The sequence below is a fragment of the Numida meleagris genome, chromosome Z (genome assembly GCF_002078875.1).
Source record: "Numida meleagris isolate 19003 breed g44 Domestic line chromosome Z, NumMel1.0, whole genome shotgun sequence".
In the NCBI taxonomy this organism is placed as follows: Eukaryota; Metazoa; Chordata; class Aves; order Galliformes; family Numididae; genus Numida; species Numida meleagris.
The window spans coordinates 24,432,700-24,451,803 of NC_034438.1; the positions used below are offsets into that span (position 1 = coordinate 24,432,700).

The 19,104-nt window shown below is 40.6% G+C and overlaps 2 protein-coding genes across 9 annotated transcripts in view; one reads left to right on the forward strand and one right to left on the reverse strand.

Annotated features, from left to right (window-relative positions):
• Nucleotides 1–6,032, reverse strand: part of POLK (DNA polymerase kappa) — a 37,279-nt gene extending 31,247 nt beyond the window's left edge. Inside the window, exons 1-2 of one of the 7 annotated variants that reach the window (XM_021381472.1) lie at nt 5,599–5,788; nt 4,460–4,590 (exon numbers count right to left, since the gene is read on the reverse strand). The gene's annotated coding sequence lies outside the window, so the exon portion shown is untranslated. Of the gene's footprint in view, nt 1–972; nt 1,080–2,679; nt 2,750–4,459; nt 4,591–5,540; nt 5,790–5,929 lie in introns of those variants that run through there. The other 6 variants (XM_021381473.1, XM_021381477.1, XM_021381470.1 and 3 more) reach the window with 6 other exon arrangements.
• Nucleotides 6,060–19,104, forward strand: part of COL4A3BP (collagen type IV alpha 3 binding protein) — a 74,214-nt gene continuing 61,169 nt past the window's right edge. For both annotated transcript variants that reach the window (XM_021381478.1, XM_021381479.1), the window contains exons 1-2: nt 6,060–6,383; nt 9,783–9,917. In XM_021381478.1, coding sequence (XP_021237153.1) covers nt 6,288–6,383; nt 9,783–9,917 — 231 coding nt within the window. In that variant the 5' untranslated portion in view covers nt 6,060–6,287. The remainder of the gene's footprint in view (nt 6,384–9,782; nt 9,918–19,104) is intronic.

Below are 19,104 nucleotides of genomic sequence, written 5' to 3' on the forward strand. Positions count from 1 at the left end.
AACCCTGCCACTGGACACAGGTTGTATTAGAAGAAAATAAATACTATCCTTAATTTCTGTAACAAGGTCAAAATGTTAATAGGAGTTTTGTAAAAAGCACCGAAAGTGCAGTAAACAGTTAACTGAGATGAATAACTTAGTTTATCCAATTCTGACCATAAAAGATCACTTTTCACTCTTCTTACTAAGACCAAGCATAGTGTAGTATGAACTGCACTATGCTCAAAAGATAAACACTAGTGAAGTTTGTACTATTCTAGGAACATCAAAGGGAAGAAAGGAAAAAAGAAAAAAATATTCTTCTGAAGTAATTATACATATACACTCCCATTTATATATATATATGAGATCCCTGCTTCTTAAATAAACTTGACAAATGACTCATTATCAAATATTATAAATGTTCAGTAAGATGGAAAAAAATTCTTCCATATTGTACTTAAAACAATTATTAAAATAATGACTTTCATGCCAAATATGGTTGTGAAGAATATGAAAGAAGATCCTCAGAAGTCAAACTCGAGTGAAACATCTACCTCTCACACATCTTAAGTGAAATGAGTAATTCAGCAGTTTAAGACTCAAAAAGAGGCAATTTCAGTTACTTCAGGAACTACACTTGTCATAAAACTTTGCTGTGTCTGCACCTCACCATAACTCACACTTAAATCAAAGAAGTCACAAGAAATACAAACGAAAACTGGCAAGCTGGTTAAGTGATCCTCCCTAGTGAGAACACGACAGAAGTCACAGACAACCACCTTTTGCATTCGCTTTCTACTTAACTGAGATGGAATTGAAGCTTAATGCTGCTAGAAGCCTCCACTACTAAAACAAACTAATGAAATGGATACTTAATCATTAGCAGTTACTGCTCTAGAACTTAGGAAAACTCATTCACTTATTTGCAAAAAAATGTATATAAATGTAAAATATAAAATATACTAATGTATAGTAGCAAGTTATACATACACACTGAAGATCAAGTGCTTCTCCCCTTCTTTTAACATTTTATTGCTCATGAAAACTGTTTTGACAATAGAATACAAGGGAATACAAAAGAATTGAAGAATCTGAAGAATCTGAAAAATGAACACAGAACAAAGAAGCCAAACAGACTGATTAAAGAGTAACTCTCAAACTTAAACCTTCAAATGTCTTCCTCAGACTGGAAATTATTACTGCTGGAAACCACATCACTGGCCACCTCAGAACAAAGATGTTGTATAAGTAATAAACAGACTACAGGAGACCTTCTCAGTAAGACTACAACTCACTCAAATCAACATTTTAAATCAACACCACTTTGGATTTTTTCCAGTTGCTAATTAAGATAGAACAGGTGGCCACATAGCTACACTTTTTATTCCACTTCCCGTAGAGAAACTTCTTCACCTAGGCTGTGCATGTAACTGTTTGGAGGCAGCACCCACCACTAAAGAACAAAACTGCAGCTAACCAACCTGGGTACAGGTATTATTGCATCAGTATAGCCAAGCCGAGTGAAAAATGTGTTTCCAACAAATGCTTTGCTTTCTCTCTCGAATTTCTAAGACAAGAACAAGCATACGTTCAAACTAGAAAAACTCAACACCACCAGGATATTTTTAACATCTCTGATACTTAAAAGGTTGTACTACAAAGTCCATTAGTGCATTTGATTTCATTCTACCTGACTTCACTATTATTTGGGTGAGATAAGAATTGTACCCTGAACAGGAATGTTTTCCATCAAGAAATGTCTTTGCTGCACCTGTCTTTACTGAGTATTCATTTGGCAAGGAAACATTCTGGCTGAAGGGTCAAATTTAACAAGCTCCTTAACTCTTATTTCCTTGTAAAAACACGTTTCCTCAATCATAATTTAAATATCAGCTGCTTTTAAAAGTCTTTGCTTCTCAGCAGGAGAAACCACCAACAAACAAAGACATGTGCAAGCAAGCACATCAGACTGTCCTTCTGAACTATCAGCTCAATTCTTTTCAGCCACAGGGGGTGACAGTTACTAGAGTTCTGGTTACTGAGCGGCCCCCAGAAGAGGACTCCTGTCAGTTTTAATCCCGTAGAGATTTGAAATAATGGAGCTGGCAGGAAGAACTGTGCAACTGTGTTATCAGTATGTGAGCATACACAACATTAACTATCTGGGTTCCCTACCAGCAACATTTAAAACTTCTACCGTCTCACTGTCCTCTCTCAATTAATAATAAAGTCTTAGTTTTCTAGAAAAGCCAATCTCCTAAGAAAAATATTTTTTGTAATTGTAATCAGCCGAAGTACATGATAAACTAATAATACTAAACATAAAGCTGGGTCAGGATTCACAGAAGTTAAAATTCCAAATGCTTATGCTGAGACAGCCAAATTGAATTATTTTTCAGGTAGCAGCTGACCCAGTATTCTCTGAAAATATGTATCCTAACCAAGTACTCAGAACAAGCTTTTGAAAAGCAGAGCCCTAAAATTATGTCTTTTCTGAAATCGTTGACTTTAAAATTACAGACAATCCAAGCCTTCTGAAAGGGAATTCACACTCTGAAACGAACAGGTAAGAGACTGCTTGCTGCCGTACCCAAAATGAAGATGTCAAAATATGTATATAATGCCATTCATTAAGCTATTTGGATAATTCTTCACTTATGTAAATAGCCAACAAAATGAAATAAGTGGACTACCTACCTCTAATAAATTTTCTGCAGGCAAAATGTGGTATAATTTTGCTGCAAATCCTGCTTTGAACTCCTCTATGGCTCTGTTTAGAAAAAACTCATGACTTTAGAAATCAAAAGTTCATAGAACTATAGAATCATAGAATTGCTCAGGATGGAAAAGACCTTCAAAATCATCAACTCCAACCGCAACCTAAACACACTACCCTAACAACCCCTCCGCTAAATCATGTCCCTGAGCACCACATCCAAATGGTTTTTAAACACATTCAGGGATTGTGACTCAACCACCTCCCTGAGGAGCCTGTTCCAGTGCTTAACAACCCTTTCTGTAAAGAAGTTTTTCCTGATATCCAACCTAAACCTCCCCTGGCGCAGCTTGAGGCCATTTCCTCTTGTCCTGTCACCAGTGAGAAGAGACCAGCCCCGCTCTCACTGCAATCACCTTTCAGGTATTTGAAGAGAGCAGTGAGGTCTCCCCTCAGCCTCCTCTTCCCCAGACTAAACAGCCCCTGTTCCTCCAATCTCTCCTCATAGGGCATATTCTCCAAGCCCTTCACAAGCCTTGTTGCCCAAGTTTATTTCAAAGGCAAAGAACTGTGGTATCTTTTCTTGCCTCTATTCAATGTTTCACAAGTTATTCTAAACTGAAGAAGACAGTACTCCTTGTGTCTTAAAAGCACAAACAAGGGTTTGTAACGAAAGAATGATTACAGTAAAGAAGCACAAAATAAATGCCCACTGAAGAAGGCTGCCCAGAGAGGCTGTTGGTGTCCCCTCCCTGGAAGCACTCAAGACCAGGCTGGATGGGGCTTTGAGCAACCTGGGTTAGCGGGAGGTGTCCCTGCCTACAGCAGGGAGGGCTGGAACTGGGTGATCTTAAAGCTACCTTCCAGCCCAAGCCATTTTATGATTCTGTGATTCTATGAAGAAGACACAGCAGGAGAAAGAGAGGAATGTGTGGTCTACAGCAGCCTATCAGTTTGATCATCTCTGCTTAACACGGCTTTGGTTTGTATGACAAGTTGGCCTTGGAGCATGCAAATCAGATTCTTCATAAACTAAATGGTTAGACTAATTACAGAGCACATGTGATGTATTCCAATTGCTAATGGACATTCTACCATGGGACCAGACTAGAGCTAGTATGAAGAAAAATGTCTTAAAATATATAGAGGATGAACTTAAGGTCCTCAGCACCAAATCTTTTCCTTGAAAATCTACTCCCATTGCACCACAATACTTGCTAATGTAGATGTAACTTGACCTCATTAAAAGAAATAGGCAACTAGTTATACACAAAAAGGATGGTTAGAATATCAGAAAAGAGCTAATTTAATTCAGGTTATTCACACTCTCAACACATGTTTAAAGAACACAAACTAATGAAATAAAGGAAAAAAATAAGACATTCTAGGAGGTTGTGGCAGGTGTAAAAATGGAGAATAAACCAAGAAGATAAGAGACAATCTTATTACGATGATTAGGAGCCTGGAGTATTTCCCTTATGAGGAAAGGCTGAGAAACCAGAGACTGTTCATCCTGGAGAAGGGAAGACTGAGAGAGGATCTTATCAATGCTTATAAATACCTAAAGAGCAGGAGTCAAGTGGATGAGGCCAGGCTCTTTTCAATGGCGCCCAGTAACAGGACAAGGGACACAAACTGGAACAGAGGAAGTTCCATCTGAATAGGAGAAAATACTTCCTTACTGTGATGGTGACAGAGCACAGGAACAGGTTGCCCAGAGAGGCTGCAGAGTCCCCTTCTCTGGAGATATTCAAAACCCACCTGGACAGTTTCCTGTGCATCCTACCCTAAGGAACCTGCTTTAGTAGGGGGCTGGACAGGATGACCTCCAGAGGTCCCTATGATTCTGCAATTCTCGATCTGTAACAGCAACTGCAGCCAAGCGGTCAATCCTAGAAAGAAAGTCAAGGTGCATGGCTAAGTACACATCACTGCCATTGCCAAAGGCTTTGCTCGGACATGTCTCTTCACTCCCTGCTTTTAGATCAGAATAGAGAAAGAAATTCATTCACAATTTAATGGGGAAAAATGACTTTAAAAGTGGTGCCACTTAACTTCATCAACGTGCTTATCAATATGTACAAACCTCAGCCACCCTGCTTAACAAATGCAGTACATTGCAACAGATACAAAGCAAAAATAACAGTTTCTTTCCAAACAACTGATGAAGCAAAGGGCCTAATTTCTCAACAACTTTTCCTAAGGTTGAAAGTTGTCAAAAACAGTACCCACAGTAGCCATGAAAGTATGCATTTCAGAGCCTACGTAAGTACTAAAATTTCTGTGACCATCCTTTATTTCCAGTTGTTTAGGACAGTGATGTGCTGCTGCTTTACTTCTGACTCCGTGCAGAGCATTTACAATTCATTGTAGATACCCTTATACAAAAGACTTTGAGATGATACTAATGTTATTAAAATTTTATCTATCTTATAAAGAGAGAATACATATACATAGGTACATCAGTGACAAAAGGCTCTTTCAAAAAAGAGAGTAGTTTCTCAGTGCAAACCTTCAAGCAGCATCATATGGAAAAATCACACAACTATTTGTCACAGAGAGGTAGTCAGAGAAAATCAAATTTTATAGCATTGTTCTTACAATACAGCCAGGAGCATGCACTGTAAAACGGAGGCTTCCTCCACTAAACCTATTTAACACCTTTTTCCCAAGAAATAAGCAAAAAAGATGAGCCAGCACAAACGTTAACTCCATTCTAACCCACAGTATCTGCTCATACGCTGTAAAACAGTTAGTTCCCATGTCTTCTTTCTGCAAACAGTTCTACCCCCACAAAAAACGTTATGCATCTCAGACAGAGCTTTGAAAAAACACCACGTACTCTCTCACACCCTCAGCTACGACAACAGCAGGCGCGTAAAAACACGGGACCGGGCTACCTGACAGCTCAGGCAGATCGCTAGCCGCCGCCCTCCGCTCGGCTCCTACCGCTCCAGGCAGCACTGCTGCCCCACGCTCGAAGGAGGGAGCAGAGTACCCCGCCTCACCAGAGAACAAAACCAGCACTACGGGAAAGATGAGACCAAGATGGCGGCCACGAGCCAGCGGGAGGGGGATCGCCGCCAGGGCGGACTACAACTCCCAGCATGCCGTGCGCAGCGGCGGCCTGGGACATCGTCGGGGAGACTACAACTCCCGGCGGGCAGCGCGCGGCTCCGCCAGCAGGGCCGGGCGGGAGGCGGAGCGGGTAAATAGTGGCAGAGCGCGTACCCCCTCCTCGCGTAAGATGGCGGCGGCAGCGGCAACGGCGGCGGCAGCAGCAGCAGCAGCAGCAGCAGCAGCGTTGTGAGTGGAGTGCGCGGCAGGCGGACGTGCGCTCGCTCCTCCTCCCCTCGCCACCTCTATGTTGTGGCCGCTGCCGCGGGCCGGGGCCGCGGAACTGCTCTGAGGGAACAGCGCGAGCCTCCGCCTCTCGAGGCCGCTCGGCCGCTGGCAGGCGCGGAGCCGTGCCGCTCAGGTAGAGCCGCTGCGGGCTGTCCCCGGCTGTTCGGCAGGAGACGCTGAGGCTGCGGTGGGCAGGGGCCGCTCGGCTCTTCCCCGCTCAGCGGTGGCTGCGGCTCGAGTCTCCATGTCGGACAACCAGAGCTGGAACTCCTCCGGCTCCGAGGAGGACCCCGAGACCGAGCTCGGGCTGCCTGTTGAGCTCTGCGGGGTGCTCAGCAAGGTAAGCCGCTCCGCTCCGTCGCGCCCGGCGGCCTCGCGCTTCCATTCTACGCGGCGGTTCCCGGCCCCCTCTTCGCCGGCGGAGCCCGGCTGTCAGCCCCTCGCCGCCCTGCTGCGGGGCTCGGGCCGAGGCGGAGGGGGCTCGGTCGCCCCCGGGAGAGGCGCTGGTCGGAGCAGCTGCCACCTGACCGCGGAGGCTGCCAGGGAGCCGCACCGGCGCCGGCCTCCCTCGCCCCCTCCCTCCGGAGGGGGCACCGGCACGTCCCCGACGGCGCTGCGCCGGGAGGGGCCCGCTCACCTCCCCCCGCCTTCGCGCGGGCCCTGGCAGCCCCTCCCCAGCCCCTGGAGGTGCTGTGAGGGACCCCTGCCTCGGGCGGAGCCGCCGGCGCGGCCTCGAGCCCTGGGTGGGCTGGAAGGGGCGACACCTTCCTCCCGCTGTGAGAGTCGGGTCCCCGGCGGCGCGGGGCGCCTCCTCCGTGTGGCGGGGCTCCCCGCTGAGCTGCGCGGGGCCCGCGCTCGTCGCTCACCCGGAGCGGGCACAGAAGCGGCGCAGCCTTCGGTGCGAGTATCAAAACAGTGCCATAAACCAGCCCTGCAGCAGGAGATACGTGAGGAGGGGAGGGGAGGAAGGAAAAGGGCACTACGGCTCGTTTCCCTTCTTAAATAGAAGCGCTGATATTTATTTTTTTATCGGTGGAAATGAGATGACTTGCAAGTATGCATTGGGTGACACTGGGAAATTTTACTTTGGGGCAATTTTAAAGTTGTGTATTGAATTACTAAGTTTGGAAGCAAAAAGATTTTCTTCTTATAGAAAGTACCTTCAGAATGATGTTGAATTAAAAAAAAAAAGTTCTTTCCTGTCCTGTGTGGTGAGGCCAGGCATCAGCCTGCATGGAGCACACAGGTCATGGGATACTGAGTTCATAACCGGCCCTGGCTGCTAAGAAAACAGTCACAATGAGGCAGTCTTCTGCTTTTTTTGGGGGGAGGGAGATTCATGAAGACTTTGCAGTCTAAAAATGTTCCTAAACCCAGAGATGGGAGAAGAAGGCCCTCATCTGTGAGATCCTGTCATCTGCAGGGGATGGGAGAGCATGAGACAGTCATGAGATGTTACAGAACTTAAAACATAAGATTTTGGTTTAGTTGCATAGGTTTTTTCTTTACGATGTTTTCTTTTGATTAGAGAATTCTCACTTCAGAAACTTTAACGTTTGTTGGATATGATTTGTTCTTATGTTGGCAAGTACGGGAGTAACAGGTGAAGTCATGATCTCTGCTGGAATTTATGTTTATGAATGTTCCTGTGTGCAAGACTTATCAAAAAAATAATTATTCTGAATGTAGCTGACGCTGTCCTTACTGTGAGAATCCAGGAGATGTAATCTCAGTAGTCAAAGTATGGTAAAACCTGTTGTGGTGAATATACTTGAGGGATAATTTTACCTTTTGCTAGTTAATGCCTCAGTAATACTTGAGACAAATTAATTAACATAGAATGATGCCATTTCAAACTGACTACTGAGCATATCTGTTTTTAAATCTTACTGTCTGTTATTAAATAGCAAATCAATGAAAGTCTACTGCAGTTCTGCATATGCTTAGTAATCTTTCAACTCAGCAAAGAGAGAAGCTTTGAAGCAAACAGAATATTTTGGTAAGAGAAGCTTATTGGAAGTACATTTCATGGGTCTCTTAAGTGTTTCCTAATTCTAGGCATTTTCCATTACAATTTTTCTTAAGTTTTAAGGTGGATTCAAAGAACTCTGCCATGGAAATGTCTTGATAGATATGTGCTTTAACCAGGGGGCTTTTGTTTGCAAAAACCTTTTTTTCTGCAAGAATGCTTTAAGGAGTCTCTTCAGTCGTGTCACATTTTGGTTGCAACAGTCAATGTTGATTGCAGCAGCAATGCAAGATTGGCTGCTATATTTACCTCATTTAACTGTGTCAAAGGAGGAAAGGTGCTTTCCTCTCTGTCCCTTACTCTTTTGCCCAAGATAACTTTGGGCTTTGCACTTCACATCTGATAGGAACAGAGAATATAATAGAGACAAAGAGAGGAAGGCAGCGCAAATATACCTTCGTAACAGTTGGTGCTACCGGTTCATGTACTAAATACAGCTGAAGCATTCATACTGAATGTAGCTGTTCAGTTTATTAGGAGGTTACAAAAAGGTTTATTTTTGGTGAGTAAATGTAGGTCTCAACTGTGCTTGAAAATAGCTAGGAATTTCTCAGGTAATAGAATTCATTTTCCTATTCAATGCTTAGACTTCTTCTTGTCATTAGTAGAGCTAACTTGCAGTTATGAGACGCATGTCAACTTATACATGTAGTATAACGTGGAAATTATCCCATTAGTCAACTTTCTCCCCCTCCCTGTTTCTATGTGGTAAAATGGTGAATAGTGGTTGGAAAGTCTTTGCTTTGATCAAACTAATGCTTGCCTGATAAGGTCATTCTCAGTGCTTTTGTTTTCCTGTTTCCATTATTATTTAATTTGTAATTTTTTGTACTGCAATCAAAGCCCTAGCACCAGTGTGTCATCAGAGGCATAGAATAGCTCTGTTGATACTGTATGCTTCTCCAGGGTGCAGTTCAGTTGTGTTGGGAAGTTGTAGCAAATCTAAGATACTGATAATCAGGACTTTATTAGTCACTCATGACCATATCTTTGTATGATGAATCCGGGACTTGTTCCTGGAAATGTCAGTTTGTTGTATATGTGAATGTTGAGTCCCTAGAAAGATCTTAGTAATAGAATGATTCGATGTCTGCTGACAAGTAATTATCTTCTTAGTGGTGAAGTGGTTATGGAATTAAAACCTGAAGCAGTATCTGTGGGTAGTAGTAAACTGATGAAGAACTGATGACTTCAGTTACTATAGTGGTTATATGCTCTACTGGTGGGATAATGGCATGTATGTGTTCATATGAAAGGAGTTAGAAAATTCAGTAAAATCACTTTCATAGAAATCACTCTATATATAAAGTACTTCATATTCTGCTTCAGTTTGGCCTTTTGTCTAATTCCGGTTTAAAATCACATGTCTAAATTCAAGGTAGAATGTTTTGTTTTCCCCTCCTCTATCCCTCAGTTTGTTATCAGTGCATTGGTACCTTTGTTTAATAGGCCTTGGGAATAATGTTGCAATGAAGACATCTGTTATCTTCCTTTTCCTGGGAAACAACTGATTTTTAGTACTGTATTTCAGTGATTGGCAAAAGTGATTTTAAGAGGCCTGGTCAGAAGCAGTGCAATGTTCTCAACTGGGAAGAACTTTAAAAAAAAAAAAAACCTTCTCCTGATACTTGAAAGACTTGGAGATATCAACAAAATTATTTTATCAGTATTTTTCTATTAGCAGATTTTTGATTTTCTTTTTTTTTATAGTGGACCAACTACATTCATGGGTGGCAAGATCGATGGGTGGTTCTGAAAACCAACACACTCAGTTATTACAAGTCTGAAGATGAAACAGAATATGGCTGCAGAGGTTCTATCTGTCTGAGTAAAGCTGTGATTACAGTAAGTGCTATTTCAATATTGTCATGTTTTCATGTTTTGGGGTGTTACGTTGTTGTAGGCCAATAGTTAATGAAGGCAAATATAGATACAGTGAATTATTCTATTACATCGTTTAAGTTAGTGATATCCTTAAAACAATCTGGAGCAGGGCAAGGAGTTCCTAATAAGAAAACAAGCTGTTTTCATTTGAGATTGCAGTAAGCAGCTTTCTGTTATGCTTAAGATTTCTGTTCACAGGGGTACAGTTTCTCTGTGGAAGAGGTATTGTTTTCCCAGGGGTCAAACTAAGACATGAAAACAACTTCCCAAAGAAATTCACACGTCCCACAGTCCTTCCACTTCACACTGGAAAAAATAGTGGTATTTCTTTGACTCCTAACTTTCTGAACCTGAATCTGTATATTTCCAAAAGGAAAGTATTCTGCTGCTTACTTCTTTCTCTAAACAAATAAGTGTGTGATATGTGCTGTTTCTGCCTAATGCTTAAAGACTCAGTATTGTGCTGATAAGAGTAAAGAACCTATGTACAAAAGCAATCTCATGATGATGAATTGGCCTTAAAAGATAAAGAAAAATCTGTTTTTTGCTACTTTAAAAATTAAATGAATTGATTTTGACTAATCTACTGAAGTCATGCCATAGCTTTTCTGCTACTTTTAAGTAGTCCACTTATGTGACAGAAAGTGAAGTACACATGGAAAGATTTGAGTTGAGAAGGACCTTAAAGATCTAGTTTCAACCTCTCGCCATGGACAGGGACACCATTCACTAGATCCAGTTTCCCAGGGCTCCATCCAGCCTGGCCTTGAACATCTCTAGGTACATGTTCAGCTTCTCTAGGCAAGCTGTTCCAGTGCATCACCAACCTCTGAGTTAAGAATTTCCTCCTAACATTTAATTTAAATCTCTTCTTTTAGTCTGAAGGCATTACTCCTTGTCCTGACAGTAGACTGTCTGATAAAGAGGCCTTCTCTGTCTTTCCTGAAGGGCCCCTTTAGTTACTAGAGTGCTACAATGAGGTTTCCCCAGATTCTTATCTAAGTAAACAACCCCATCATATATATCCAACCTGCTAGTTCATTGTTTTTGTTAGTTTTTTTGTTTGAATTAAAAATATATTAAAAGATAAAATTAACAAAACTTTTCTAATATGCGGCCCAGGACAATACCTCTTCAATCAGTGCGGCCCAGTCAAATCAAAAGGTTGGACATCCATACTTCAGAGCATATCATAGCATTTCAAATTCTAATTGTAGTGGTGGAGTGAGAAATTATGGCACTACTACTACTGGATAAGTGCTGATATTGCACTTTGTGAAGGGAATTTGGGGAGCGTTTTGTGTTCTGACAAGGAAGTGTTAACAATGAAACCTCTTTACAGGTAGGTAACTTTTCTATTCTCTGATACCTTAGGGTTGAATAGTTGACTTTTTTAGTTCTTGAGCTTCATCGGTCTATTCAGAAAGTATGTTGAGGGAAGAAGAATAAAGTGGGTACAGTTCTAAAAGTTAACTTGATATTTTAGTTCAGTTTTCATTAAGGATTGTGTGTTGTGAGTAGTATTTTACGCTTTAGTTGCTTGATTTTTAGTTTTAAATGGCATCTCTGGAGCCTGGTAAACTCCTGTTAATTATTTCTAGCTGCAGTTAGTGATTGCTGCTTAAGTGTTAGAGGTTCAGGAATACTATCAGATCATTTATTGCATCTCTGGGTTATGGAAATTTGTTTGAAACTGTTATGAGAACGCTTGTTTTTCAGAAGCTGTTCGTCTGGGCTAAAGTTTAAGAATTAATACTTCTGGTTTGATAGTTGAGTAGCAAAAATGAGCTTTTTTTAACCTGTTTTTAATAGTAGAAAAAGAATTAAATCATAGAGTGGCTTGGGCTAGAAGGGACCGTAAGGATCATCTAGTGTCCAACCCCTGTACTGTGGGCAGGGTTGCCACTCACTGGATCAGACTTCCCAGTGCCCATCCAACCTGGCCATGAACACCTCCAGAGATGGTGCATCCACAGCCTCTCTGGGCAATCTGTTTTAGTACCTCACTACTCTCCAAGTAAAGAATTTCTGCCAAACATCTAATCTAAAACCTCTTTCTTTTAGTTTAAGACCATTCCCCCCTGTCCCGTCACCATCTACTCTTGTGAAAAGTTTCCCCCCTGATAAGCACCCTTTAGGTACTGAAAGACTCCTCTGGAGCCTTCTCTTCTCCAAGCCCTGCTCTCTTTACTTTTCTTCACAGGAGAGGCGCTTCAGCCATCTGATCATCTTCGTGGCCCTCCTCTGGACCCTTTCCAACAGCTCCAAATATTTGAAACATTCTTCCTGTTAATCTTTAGTTTCATGTCCATGTAATGTCTTACTAGTGATAAGCTGGTTAGCATGTATTTAGCGCATAGGAGAAGGTCAATACCTTATAAAACCTTGAGATGACAGGAAAACTACTTTTGCCATCAGTGGAACTTGCTCTTTACTGTATGTCAAAGGTTACTGTGTAAGAGAAGGGAAGCTGAGTTTCCTAGTGACTGAATGCTCAGCTACAAATGTTCAGTAGTTGGACTCTTCATCTTGAATATTCTTCTCCTACAGTGTCTTGCTATGCTGTAAATTTATTTTTCCTCAGTGTTGCTGATTCAGAGTAGGGTGTTGTAACTATCTCCCTCTTAACCTGATATATTACATTCAGTTTTTCTTCAGTACAAAGCAAGACATGAGGGTTATTGTATGGTGTTGATGTCTGTAATGCTTACCTTTATGAAAGGATTGTATTCTTATGAAGTTTCTTTTAGATGTTTAGATTAGGTGTGCGTGTAATTGTTTTCAGTTGTGGGCACGATGATTTTTCTGAGTTCTCTTTGCTGCTTGTAATATGGAATGTCCACATTTTATTGATGTATAAGCATAGACTTAGAAAGCTTCTGTCATTGAGTAGTACTGCTGTATTTTCAGAGATTAATACCAGTCTGATGATTAGTCATAGTATTAATTACGAGTCATAAAATTAGTATTCAGAAAACCACAGTCCCTTCTGGTCTTTTTTAATCATTTATATCACACTGGGCAGAGATTGCTAGCAAATTCTACAGGGATATTTCATAAGATGTCCTGTGAAATTAGCTCATTAAAGTAACATCTTCAGATATTTAAGTCTAGAGTTATAATGTCATCTTTCTGGAACCAGTATGTCAAGACAGTTGTCATTAGTTCAATGGAAAATACTAAGTTTGATTGGTCTACTCAGAATATTAGCCATTGAGACTTTGCATTGATTTCTCTGCAGTAGGAGACCAAAGGAAGAGTATTTACTGTATACTTACTGGATCACAACAAGTAAAGAACTGTGAAGAATTAGTTACGTACAATAAGTTATGAAGGAGGACAGTGGAAGTCAGTAGCTGATGCTGATTTGCTTAAGACAGTTAAGGAAAACCACTTTGAAAATGTTTGACTGGCTTATAACAGCAGAGCATTGAACTCATGAGTTCTGCTAAGTTGTCAAAGCATGAAAAATCCTGGGTATTTAAAAAAAAAGTTGACATATGTGAAGACTTGGACTTTGTTCTGTCACTCCATCCTGACATTCTGAATAACTGTTGGAGTTGATTATCAGGTGGTGTTTATTAGAGATCTCTCATTACCATAACACCATGTTTCTTCATATCTAACGGCAAGCTGACAATGGAGACTTCTGTGTTGGAAGTGGATGTTGATGACATACCTGTAGATGTGGGTCTTTGAGCTTAGGTTTGGAGTTGCAAAGAGCCAGGGTCTGTCACGGAAAACATATAAATGCTTTATAGAGTTGGAAATACAACTTCCAGTAGAACTGGCCTCTGACATTATACTATCTTTACCTTGATTTACTGTGTTTGTCCTGATGGTGCCATCAGTGTCTTTGCACAGAGGGACTTGTTTATTCAGTGACTTCTCCGTATATCAAGTAGTAACACGGCATGCGTAGAGTAACTTAAGCTGGAACAGAATTCTGGAGATCATATACCATACCTACTTATCTCCAGGCAGTCTCACAGCAAGACCAGCACTAATATTTAATCCTGGTGATAATTTATATTAATAACTTTTCAAACCTATCTATGAATTCTTAACATCATAGTGTTTATCTGAATTCTATCGTTTTTCAACAGAGGGTATGTCTGGTTGGAACAGCTCTTAGTTGTGTATGGAGGATTTTGAAAAGCACTTAAACAAATGTCATGCTTGACAGTCACAAAGAATGCTGAAGCTCGGTAACCTACAGTAAGGAAAAAATGCATAGAGCACTCAAGACTGTCTGGGTAGGAAGAATTGAAAAATCTTGTTCCATCTGAAGTTTGAGCTCCTCTTTAGACAGATGTCATACCTGCCATTTTTAATCCAGTAGTTGGTCTTTGTTGTACTTTCTGCGTTACTGTTGTTGAGAAACATTTTAATTTCTAATTAGGTAGCTTTAATAAGATGTAGTAACTGTGGTGCAATGATTTGCTTTGTTTTTTTTTTAGGTTTTATACGCTTGTGTCAAATTTGTAATGGAAAAATACTGTTGCTTATATCTTAAAACTTAAGACTTTCTAATGTAAAGAGACTTTTAGACAATTCTTTGACAAATGGTTCAACAGGGATTGAGTAATGAATGCATTTTATGTAACAAGGGTGTTTTCAGTGAAAGAGAATAGAAGGAATTACTGCCTTAATAAAGGCCAGTGATGATATTAATACACAAATTGCAAGTCATTTCTGTTGAGAATGGAATTCTGGAAGTGTAGATTTGTTGAGTGTCTGTTTCTGGATATCTGAAGCTAGGAACAGACAAGATAGAAAACAGAGGTCTACCTGCAAAACAGCCTGTTTTTCTTAGTTCAACTTATGAGTTATCTTAGCGTTTTTTCCTGAACAAAAACAAATTGTTATCATGATAAACTTAGTAAATATTCATGTTATAAATTAGGGGTAGAATAAACACAATTTACCTCCAGTTCACAAAGAACCTTGAATACTATACGTGAAAGAGCTAACCTGTCAGCTTCCGATTTTAAGCCTTTCATTTCATTACACGTTCTGAAGAAAGAGCAAAATGGTTCTTTCTAGTAACCAGTTGGTAATAACTAAAAATTCCTCACTTTTTAAGAAGATACTGTTAGTTCAGCAGTCACCCCTCTGGTAGTATTTATGTGTAGAATAATGCTGGCCACCTCTAATAATTTGGACACTTTTGAAGGGAAGTAGCACTTGACAGTTTTAAAAATAGATTAACAGGTTTACAGAGGATGCTTCATGCATTTGTCAACTTAAACAGATACAGAAGTTTCCTGTGAGAGTTTTCAATAGATTTTAAACTCTACAAGCACATAAGAATTGAAATATATGTATATTTTTTGAAGAAAATGTTGCTGCTAAGCAAATAGGATTGCTTAAAGCACTTCTTATTTGAAGAATCATGTATTACAACATGCTTTTAAAAACTTAACATGATATTAACAGTGCAGTGATGTGTTTCTTTTACTATTAGATTTTGTTATTTTATTATTTTTATAATTATACAAAACATTAAATGTGAGTGTTTTGGAAGGTGTTGGAGTGGTAATGTACCAAAGTGGACCCAGTTGGAGGAATGATGCAAGTAGACTTCAGATTAGCATTTACTAGCTAGCGCTCTGAACTTCGATCTTGTCAACAGAACTGCATATGATAAGAGAAATAATGTAGTTATTGCTTTTATCTACTGATAGGTTTGATTCAGTCAGCTGCTAGTGAAGTTGAATGCAAACTGATAGCATTTCACTGGTGAAAGCTTTTTTAAAAAAACTAATTTATAAATCAGTGCCCTAGACAGAAATACCATAGCAGCAATTCATAATAATTGCTAATTGTGTGGAAATATATTAATTTCTTTCCAGCTGTCTGAGGTTGGAAAACAGTCTGTTTTAGTATGAAGTGATGAGCATTAATTCATTTTACGTAATTTGATGAAGTGCTTCCTCAGCCTTGATTGTTACTGAAAAGATGACCTGAGTAAACTAAGGCATGGAATACAAACCATAAATAGGGATTTATTTAGGACATAAGGCAGTTAGTGTTGTTAGGCTTTGGCTTGCTTAAAAAAAAAAATCAAGTCATTACTTCCAGACTAGTGGAAAATGCCACACTGATGGGATTGAAATGTTGGAGGTTCTAGAAGTCTATCAAGGAAACAGATACAAGTGCAGTGAAGAATGCTTGTATTTGGAAGTCCTGAAATCACTGCATTTTGGAGAGGTGTAGCGATAAGCAGGACTAACGCAATGGAAACAGCGTTACAAAAGGTGGAAGGAAAATACAGCGCTCACCCGGATCGGAAGATTTGGGGCTCGCAGGAAAAGGCTCCCACCAAGGAGGGATCTCCAGGCAGAGATCCTTCCTCAGGGGCAGTCAGCCCTTAAATGAGGCCTAAGAGGGGTGGAGCCAGGCTCCACCCCTTCTGGTTGCACAGGTGAATTGCCTTCACCTGTGCTCCCAGGGCTGACTGGGTCTTTCCTCCAGGTGCTCAATCAGTGGTTCAGGCCATGACTCAGCAGTTCCCATACAAGAGGAAAACAGAAATTGAAGGTTTCTTCCATAGTGTGGATTGAAGAAGTTAAATCAGACATAGAAAGGAAGCATCCAATTCAGCATAAATCAAACCGCTTATATTGATGAAGAATTTCATAGTGATTAGGATCTAGAAAAAAAGTCTAATGTGTGTTAAATGAACATGTTAGGATTATCTAATATTGCTGACGAATTCTGCTTTGGGACTCAAATGTAATAATGTTCCCACACACTTGAAATTGTCTCTGTAATCCAAGAGTACTTTTGTCAACTTTATTGTCAGTTAGCATATGGTTCCTCCCCTTGACTTTTTCCACAGTTTCCTGTCTAATTCAGGATTGTGATTTCTGCCCATGGGTGGTACCTGTGCATTTTCATGCTGTTGAATGGTTCTTCCAGATTCTGGGACAAGCCTTAAACAATTCTAGTGTTTGCATTTGGTATTAATGCTATGCTTTTATCTCCGATTTCTTCAGTCTTGTTTTCAGTCCATACTCTTGCTCAATTTGATTGTTTTTTGTCTTCCATGAGATTTATTTATGGTTTTTTATTGTTAGAGGATTCAATTGGTTTGTGCATCTCCTCCCCTCCAGAGCTGCAGGGTTGCTCAAATGTCCTGCTATGCAACCTATTGTTGATTATCTGATCTGTCTTATGACAGCCATTAATAACATTTTTAACGTCTCTGAGTATACGTGTAATATCAGACCTCACTTCCCAAAATGTGTTCCTGGAATGCCAAGTAAAAGGCTCAGAATACTCATTTATGTCTACCGATTTGCTGCTACACCAGCCCACCTCCTTTTTTGCTACCTCCTAAGGTTGCTAACTCATCAGCTTTTTGCTTGTGTTTGTACACAAAATAATTCTTCAAATTACTTTGTTAAGGTTCTTTCTGCATCTCCAAGTTCATCTTTTAGATTGCTCTTTAGACAAAATTCAGAAGCTGCTTTTGCTGTTACTCTAGTTTTAATCAATGTGGTTTAGATGAAATCTTCTGGCATGCTTCAGCCACTCCCTAGTCTGTTTGGTATGTTTTTCTACCATCATTCCCCAGCTGAGAGAAATGGTTGAATAGAATTTACTGCCCCATGTCTCAAGGCAGTTATGAACACAGATTGTTTTGTGACTTGTCTAACATATATACTCAGAAAGATCCTTTTAGGTTGCAGAAGGTGAAAAACTGCTTAAACACTATATACACATGAAAGTAAATACAATTGTGTATATATATCAAGGAATTAGGTGAAATGGGAGAGTTCAGCCTAAACTCTGACAGATCAGGTCGATTTTAAACTTCAGAACAGAAGCTTTTAGGCTGACATTAGCAACATGCTTTGTGCTTATAATAGTTCTTACACATTATTATCACTGTACTCTAGCTCTTGCACACTAACCATTGTTCTTAGGGAGTCAAAGCAGTCAGTTTTCAATACTTATGCTTGAAATAACTAAATATGCACTATCATGAATATATTATATATTATATATATGTATAGCTAGCCTCACGTCTTTGCTCATGATGGTTCTAGCTGGTGAGCTCAAGGCAGTCTCACTGGAAAGCTCTTTAATATGGAGGGGAGGGGGCAGGACAGACATGTACTGGATTGAGGTTGGCATCTTCTGCCACCCCCCTGTTTGTGATTTCTTAAATGATTGACTTTCTGGGTGGTTCCTACCCCTAGATTCCAGCTTGTGGTCTGGGGATTAGGCATGTTACTTTGACACACTACAACAGAGGCCTTGCCACGTTAATTGGCTGTTTTGATGGGTTTTCCCCTTGGTCTCGCTGCTGCTACTTAGAGCAAAAGCAGTCTTCCTAGCTCTGGAGGTTACACTTTCTGACTAACCAGTGATTGACAGTTAATGAGTTATGGTTCTGGGGTGTCTGCTTTCAGTCTGTGTTCATATTTGAAAAGCTTTTGTTATCTAGAGTTTAATCTGCACAGTCCTAATAAGAGACCTGGTGTACCAAGCCATAGTTCAGAGTATGTTTTATGAAAAGTTGATAAGGAGCCTAACAGATCAGGACTGGGGCCTTGCATAGGTAGCATAAGACTTGTTGCCTCTTGCTAGTAATGGTAATACTGCATTTATAGAAAAGCATATACAGTCGTACTTTTCTAAGTTTCTTACAGTCTGTGGACTCTGGTTGGTTGCCCTCAAGTGCTGAGGGAGCTGGCAGATGTTATTGCTAGGCCATTCTCTGTTTTTTAAAAGGTCATGGTGAGCAGGTGAGGTGCTTGAGAACTGGAAGAAAGCCAGTGGCACTGCACTCTTCAAAAAGGACAAGGAGGAGGGCGTGGAAAACTACAGATCAGTTAGCCTTTTCCATCTCTGGAAAAGTGATGGAGCAGCTCATCCTGGATGTCATCACTAAGCCTGTGGACAAAAAAGGTGATTGGGAAGAGTCCAAATTGGTTCATCAAGGGGAAGCCATGCTTGACCAATATGATAGCATTCTAAGATGTCATGACTGGCTGGGAAGGTGAAAGGACAGCAATGGATGTTGTCTGCCTTGACTTCAGTAAGGCTTTTGACACTGTCTCCCATAACATCTTAGTAAGTAAGCTCAGAAAGTGTGGGTTAGATGAGTGGACAGTGAGGTGTATTAAGACCTGCC